Source organism: Cyprinodon variegatus, unplaced genomic scaffold, assembly GCF_000732505.1.
Source record: "Cyprinodon variegatus isolate N-32 unplaced genomic scaffold, C_variegatus-1.0 Scaffold561, whole genome shotgun sequence".
NCBI lineage: Eukaryota > Metazoa > Chordata > Actinopteri > Cyprinodontiformes > Cyprinodontidae > Cyprinodon > Cyprinodon variegatus.
In genome coordinates, this window is record NW_015151014.1 from 82,320 (window position 1) to 90,410 (window position 8,091).

The 8,091-nt window shown below is 38.1% G+C and overlaps 1 protein-coding gene across 1 annotated transcript in view; it reads left to right on the top strand.

The window, feature by feature from the left end:
* Positions 1-8,091, top strand: part of cgnl1 (cingulin-like 1) — a 38,592-nt gene that overhangs the window by 27,469 nt on the left and 3,032 nt on the right. Inside the window, exons 11-18 of the mRNA XM_015391828.1 lie at positions 52-204; positions 560-730; positions 2,884-3,045; positions 3,172-3,261; positions 6,603-6,686; positions 6,870-6,994; positions 7,169-7,277; positions 7,943-8,091. The exon at positions 7,943-8,091 is cut by the window's right edge and continues 5 nt beyond it. Coding sequence (XP_015247314.1) covers positions 52-204; positions 560-730; positions 2,884-3,045; positions 3,172-3,261; positions 6,603-6,686; positions 6,870-6,994; positions 7,169-7,277; positions 7,943-8,091 — 1,043 coding nt within the window. The remainder of the gene's footprint in view (positions 1-51; positions 205-559; positions 731-2,883; positions 3,046-3,171; positions 3,262-6,602; positions 6,687-6,869; positions 6,995-7,168; positions 7,278-7,942) is intronic.

The window sequence follows — 8,091 nt, forward strand, 5'->3', positions numbered from 1 at the left end:
ATATATATATATATATATATCTAATTGACTCATGTTTTTCTGTTTCTGTAGAAAAACTTAGACAAACTAGATCTTGAGAACAAGGAGCTGGAGGACAGGTTACAGGAGGAGAAATCTCAGAAAGAGAAGTTCAAAAGCATGAAGAATAATATTGAAGATGAGAGAAGGCTGCTGGACCGGACGGTGGAAAAACTTCAGAGGGAGGTGAGGACACTTTAATAAGACAGCAGCGGCCATATAAGCTGAACTATGCATATGAAAGAGCTTATCTCACATGGCCAACGTCAGGTTGGGTTTCTTTGGTGAAACATGGAAGATGGATCATTGTTTTATCCTCAAGAAGCTGTGTTCAGGGTGGTGTTCAGTTTCAGTGCAACTACTCTAATCATGTGTTAGTCTATCATATAAAATCACAATAAAAACATTTAAAGTTTTAGGATGTAATGATACAAGATGATAACAGTGGTATACCTTTTTACAGGCTATAATTATCGAAACACAGTTTTAATTTTTACAAACATCTGTCCTGCTTCTATTTCTTCCCTCACCATGCCTGCAGATGAGTGATATCGTTGAGGCCTCTCAATCCTCCACTCATGAGCTGCAGGAGCAGATCAATCTTTATAAAGAGAAGAACCGACGGGAGCTGGCAGAGCTGCAGAGGCTCCTTAAGGAGAGAGGGCAGGAGCTGGAGAAGTTAGTGCTGACCACCAAAACCCTGCAAGATGAGGTAAGTGGCCTGAATAGACATAGCTTTAATGAAATGCTGGTTGGATCAAGGTCATCATTAGTCAGACTTACTCATACACAAAACACTGTTATCACTCATCCTCATTGGTCCTCCTTCTATATCATGTCTCTGTTAAGGCAGTGATGTCATCTTTTAGGTAGTTCAGTCTTTAACAACCGAGAAGATGACCTTAAAGTGAAAGATTGCTGCAAAGGCTGTTCTTTATAAAAGTTTGATTCAATGTCTGAGAAAGAGGAGAGTTGTTTTCTTTAGTATCCCACTGATGCTTTCATAGGAATATAAAAAACTTAAGGTGAAACTTGACGCGTGATTAATAGTCAGCAACTCTTCCTGTCAGCTTTATGGAATGTGGAGAATGTGGTTTGAAACTGGAATAGCTGAGCACGATTATTTGTGTTTTACTTGAAATACGGCTTATTTATACAGTAAACATTTACTGAAGGCCGGGCAGCTTTTATGGTGTTATAGCACACAGAACAGGTTTTAAAACAAAGCACAGGCAGCGCTGTGTTAAATATGAAAAGTAATCTTACTGGTAATGAGACGGGGAAACATTGTTTAGCTTCATTTTATATAACTCACTTTGTAAACAATGTGTTAAAAACCCAGCTGGATACCTTTTAGGAACCGGGGATTTGCAGGTTCTGCCTTCAGTTCTAACTAAAAGGCATTACTGGAAAAAAAAAAAAAAATCTTCTGAGTTTGCAGATTTTTTTGATGCTTTTCTTTCACATTCTGTTGCTGTTGTACAAACAGACCACTGCTCCCTCCTTAATGCCTCTAGATGTTTCATTCCTGAGGTTTCGTCTGCTTGCATCATGTGATTGAGCGTAAGGAGCAAATGTCAGGGCAAGGTCAATGTTCCATGTTCCTCCAGTCTACATCCCTGCTGATGAATCTTTGTTCAGCTGTTGGTCAGGAAGAGGAGGATGTCTGTGCTGGGATATCACTGCTGTAAAGGCTGTGCTAGCTAACTCACATCCTCCTCCGTCAATGACAAACTGACGACTGGTCCACTGAGTCTTCTTGTTTAGCTGATTCAAAATGTTATTTTGGAGTACTACCATGTTTGACTGACAGATCTGCACTAAAACTACCAGAACAGGGTGAAGCAAGATTTAATGATAACAAAGAGAAACTATTAATTAATTTCATTAAGTTGAGTGAAAATGGTTGGTTATAATTAGAATAGCCAGACCTATATAAATATGAATCCATGTGAAACACTTCAAATGTACTTTACATTTCAAGGAGAATAATTGTAAAGTGCATGTGTTACTTTTACGCTTTAACTTTAAGAAGTCATGTTAACATTATAGAGGCTCCAAAACATGCCTTTAGTTGACAGAGCAAACCACTTAGATCAGTAATTATACCAAATTTGTTCAAAAAAATAACTGTATAAATATTTTGCATTTAAGATTAAAAAAAAAAAACTTTTTGTCTGTCAGTATGCTCTATTCAGAAATCATCAAGGGAACCATTTTTAGTTTCACCAGGTTTAATTATGTAAAAAAAAAATCTTCTTTAAGGGACCTTTTGCTATCTGATTATTGATAGATATTATACATACACTAATCAAAATAAATAATCAACATTCGATTAGCAATATAATCGTTTTATTTTCCATTTTATGTTCTTTGTTACAGAGATCCTGTAAAGACAGCTTTAAAAGAAATAACCTGGGGAAATAAAAGCATGCACTGGTTTCCAGGGATCTTTGTTAGCATGAATCTCCTGTCAGCACAGGTCGAGGCTCAGTGAATTATGTTATGGTTGCAAAGATTTATTATTGTTTTTATTATTGGGTATCATTGTCATTAATTAAGTCTTTCACTTATGTAATGTAATTTTCTTTGATATTTTTATCTCTAAATCACTGATGCCTGATTTCCAGTTTATATTTTCATCAATAGTACCACTGAGAAACCTAACCCCTTTTACATGCTTAATCTCAGCGCTATCAACGTCTATCGACACATGAGTGGGAATCTATCCACTTCTTAATATAACACAGTCTTTCTGACATCAAATGATAATTGATTATCAACCCTGTTTTCATGCCTCTCAAATCCCTTTTACCTGCATTTATCATTGCAGTCATTTGGACCAATAGGTATTTGTGTTTTCAGTTATCGCTCCGAGAGGAAGAACTGCAGCGTTGTCAGAGGGAGCGAGATGAAGCTGTTCTCAGGGAGCAAACGCTGGAGAAAAAAGTTCATGATCTGGAGTTGGAGGCTGAGAAAAACACACAGACCAAGGACGACAAATCTAGACAGACGAAACTTATGGAGGTAAATAACAATGTAAACTAAATCTCCATAGAAATAGTATTAGTTTAGTTTACAGACTATTACTGAGGGAGTGAGTGAGAAAACAACGCTGAATCACAGTGCGGCTGCAACACCTTTCATTTCCAGGAAAGGATAGCTCAGCTGGAGATGGACCTCGAAGAGGAGCGTCAAAGTGGAGACCAGCTGATGGACAGGATAGACAGAGGAAGAGAGCAGGTACATTCACACACACCTTCAACACATTCTCATTATCAGAGCTCACCTGTCTCACTGACCTGTTATCCAGCCTCACACAGGCTTGTCTTTGTTCCATCTGTCTGTAAATGATCGCCTGTTGCTTTGTCTTCCACTTCTAACATCATAACTTCAGCAATGAAGGAAACTCCATGTAGTTATGTGTGGTCCCAAATGTGTTCAGTGAGTCTGTGAATCACCTGTCTGTGTCTTTATATGCACCATCAACGCCCCTCAATTCATATTTTGTACAATAAGTCCTGCAGACTTATTGCTTGTAAGATAATCTTGCGCAATCGGCCAGCCTGGAGGCCTGCCAGTCTCCTCTGAGGGTTTCTCTCTAATTTTCATGACTCCTTCACAAAAAGACCCTTCTTAATGCTTTGCCTGAGCCAGAATATTAAGGCTGCCAAACTTCTCAAGTTTTCAGGTTGTAGAGTTCACTTCCAAATTGCTCCGAGTATCATCGGCCCAAGAACAAGAACGTTTTATAGTCTTGCAAGATGGAGCTCCACTTTTCTTTCCTTTGTGATAAAGCTGCTGACGGAAGCCCGTGAAGTGGGAAATGGGTGAAGTTAATATGCTTTTAGGAAGTCTCATGAGATGGATTTGATTATTATGATACAGAGGAAGCTGGCACCGGACATTTGATTTGATCACTTTTATTAATTAACAGTGTTTTTATAATAGCATGGATGGTTTGTTTAGGGTTTCTATGTTAAAAATATAAAGAAGTGGTCAAATGTCAGCTTATTGCAGGTTTTTCTCACAGATCTGAGTGTTGAGGCCAAATCTTCAATATAAAGACAGTAATGAGGAAGGGTGGAGTGTTAAAATCTTGGTCTCCCCAAAGAGAGAGAGTCCTGGCACAGAGAAGAGTGGCATTTTGACAAAGTGCCACTGGTTCAGCATGAGGCTGAGGTCGGTAGTCAAGGCAACGCCCGAGCTTTGTGCAGTCTGAGTGCTGCTGGTGCGCGATGGTGAATGTGCGTATGAGTCGTGGGTGTGTATGTGTGTGCTCTCTAATGTCTGGGGGGGGCAGCAGCGGCGGTGGTGGGGTTGCAGCGCAGGCAGCAGGACGAACACCTGCGTCTCTCCTGGCACCAGGTGCTCCTCTCCTGTCTAAATGAGAGTAATCTCCTCTCTCTTCTCCTGCCGTCTCTCACAAAGCAGATTAGTTTCGCTGCATGTTCCAGTCTGCTGATTCAGCTCCCTCAAGCACAGCGCTGGCTGCACCAGTTATGGGGCCCATCGTTCATCAGAGCAGCCCACTGTCACCTGCTAATTGGCATAAAATATCACCGATTCTGAGCCTCTCTCCAAAGAAACAGCCATCACCTCTGTATTGATCACTTTTTATTCCACCTTCTGTGCAACTAGTCTGCCAGTGAGCAGTTAAACCTTTCTGAGCTGATCCCCTCAAAGATGAGAAGTATATTTAGTTCAATCGTGGAGACAGACATCCTCATCTGGCCTACAGTGTTTAAACACTGATACCCTATATCAGTATTATAATAACCTCCCTTCAATAGAAGAAAGTAGAAATATTTATATTAGATGGATTTAGACAGATCTAAAAATTCTATTTAAGACTAATTTTTAAAAGAGGAAAACTATTAGATTTAAAATGTGTTGCCAATTTAAAAAATATTTCTAATTATTTCAACTCAGTGATGCGCTCTTAGCCAAATGTATAGAATATAATTGAATAAAGAGCTAGGTCTAGTAAAAGAAAATTAGAGTATGAAACATCAATGGAATGTAATTACTTTGCTGCCATATTCTTAAAAAGAAAATTCAAATTCATTGCAACAAACTTATCTTTACCAACTTAAGGTTTTTATTTATTTTTTTCAGTCAGTGTTACCATTATTTAGATTTTTTTTGTGTTTTTTTTTTCCATCTAGAAACCCTACAAATAATATTCATGTGAAAGTAGGGCTGATTCCGCAGACCTGAGATTGAAATCATAAACTGTTAGTATATTTAATAAAAAAAAAAAAAACAGTTTGTTTCTTAGAATTAACAGACTAATTTGACTAATATCACCACTTTCTAAAGTTTAACAGGGTTTTTGGTTTTAAGCTTTTTTCTTTTCAATCTAAATCTTTTAACTAAGGAGATCTTGCATTCATACCATCAACTTTTCAGGTTGAATTAATCTATCTTCTTGAGAACAATTCATCGTAAATCAACTGTGTTTTTTTTTTTTTTTTATTTGTTGAGAATTCTTGAACACTGAAATATATGGTAATTCCTTTTCCTTTTTTCAGGTCTGGATTAGTGTGAGATTCAGAAAATGGGTTGTGCAAAATATTCCAATTTAATGATAATTATTGCAGTTCTAATGTAAACATCAATGTTGCAAATAACTGCCTGATCTGCCATAAATATTAGCTAATTATGTAAGGACCACAAATTCGTGCTCAACTTTGCCATATATTGGAATCCTTGATGATGCCTTTTATTTTAATTACTTACAGAATATTTCAAGATGGCATTTTGGAAAGCCTTTAATAAGCTTAATCATTACAATTAACATAGCAGCTGTATTAAAATGCAAGTTTAAAACAAAACACGTTAGAAATCAAGTTTTCTGATATCATGCAGCCTGGAATTCTGTTTACTTTTGTTATTTCCATATCTAAAAGGTAAAATATCTAAAAAAGATATGTTTTTCATCTTTACATTACTTTTTATATCTTATATTCTTTATTATGTTGTGTTTTTAAAGTTATTCAGAGAAAACCTACAGGTAAATGTCCACATTATCACATATAAATGACTCTTACATCGGGGTTTAAGCCAAACCTGTTGTTCTTGACGAGGGTGTGGCTTTGGCACTAAGAGTTTTATATTTTGAACTGTCTCAGAACAGAACAAACTATTTGGTTGGAGGCCGGCTGTGTCATGATTTAAGGAAAAAGACTAACAAACCCTGACCAGATGATTTTCTTATGATCAGATCTTATAACTGTTTTATTACAATTAAAATCTTTGACTCAGGAGATGTGTACTGTTTTTTTTTGTGTGTGTTTTCATGAAAGCCAACATCTGCATTTTGTAAACAGAAGCTGCTCTTAATTAGAATCCCGTTTCACAGAGAGTTGGCACAGCAACCGAAACAAGTACGGAATGCAGTAAAGGAAGAAAATCCAGCTTACCAATTAAGCAGAACGTTTGTGACGTTTACTCCTCCATTGTTCTGTGCTTTGACTCACTGACTTGCACAGTGGTTTCTGTTGTGGGCGAGACGCAGACAGAGTGTGAGGGTAATTGTTGTGGGAGTTCAGTGATGACAGTGTCTGGACTCGGCTTGACAGGTGGAGCAGATGAGGAATGAACTCCTGCAGGAGAGGGCTAGCAGACAGGACCTGGAGTGTGACAAGTTGGCTCTGGAGAGACAGGTACACTCTCCTCTGTCTGGACAACAACACATCAACAAGCACTTCATTCATTTTCACATCACATTCATTTCAATGTATCCATGCCCTCCATGTTTGTTCATGTTTGTAGATTATATAGACATATAGAGTTTGATACTAGCTTTGCTAAGGTCCTCATTACATTCCCTATGGTGCTGTCTCTAGAATAAAGATTTGAAGTCCAGAGTGGCTCATCTCGAAGGCTCCCAAAAGTCCAACAAGGAGGGTTTGGTGACTGAGCTTGAGGCTCGCATACAAGAGCTAGAAGAGAAGCTGGAGGTGGAGGAACGGTGAGAAAAATCTGCTTAATTTGAGCTTGATCTTTGACTGAAAAGTTTAATTTGACTTTGTATCAACCTGGGCATATTTCACCATAAAACTATGATTAGGTTTTTTTTATTGAATGTAATGTGTGCAAACCAAACTCCATGAGCTGTATTTGATGTAAGATGTTTGTTTCATAGAGAGAAGTCCAACCTTTCCTTAGCCAACCGTAGGCTGGAGAGGAGAGTCAAAGAGATGATGATGCAAATTGAAGAGGAACATCACACGATGCAAGATCAGAAGGATCAAGTATGTAACTCAAACACCATCATGTCCAGACTCACAGTTCCACCCATGTCACACAGTTTCCTATCCTTCTTAGTTTTTCATCGCTTGGGAAGACAAAGTACTAAAAGGACCTTAACTTTCATGGTTACATCAAACAAAAACAAAGAGGCTGCAACAACATGAATATGAATAAATGACCATGCAATTCTCGCATAGCACAGCTGTTACATTAATAATACAATAATAACATTACTTCATCCCACTAAACACAGTACAAAGAGACACTCAGCTCGTAATGCTGGATGCTTGAATCTGACTGCTTCAACTCCTTTCTGATTATTTTGGCTTAATGGTGTCAGAGCATCCTAAGGCACTAAAATTTAATATTTTTCCCACACAGGTTCATCCTTTAATATAAAAAAAACTAAAAACTAGAAAATATCACATCAGGTGTAATGAACCCTGAAAGCAGATACCATGTGTTGTTGTTCTGTAGTTTGAAGAAGCATGCTAAAGAACAATTCTCCACATCTTTTAAGATTATATCGTACTTTAGAATAATGCAGGCAACTTAGATCTCTGTTGGGAGTTCACAGCTAAAGCTGGTGCTGCACACCCAGCTACCATATCTAGAGGTCATCCCTCTTTGTAACATTAGGGACTGTTTAATTTTTTTCTTCTTGCAGTTGAATCTGCGCCTGAAAGCCCTAAAGAGGCAGATGGATGAGGCTGAAGAGGAGATCGAGCGACTGGAGCATGGGAAGAAGAAGCTGCAGAGGGACCTGGATGAACAGCAGGAGGCCAATGAGCACCTCAACAGCCAACTCAAAGCTCT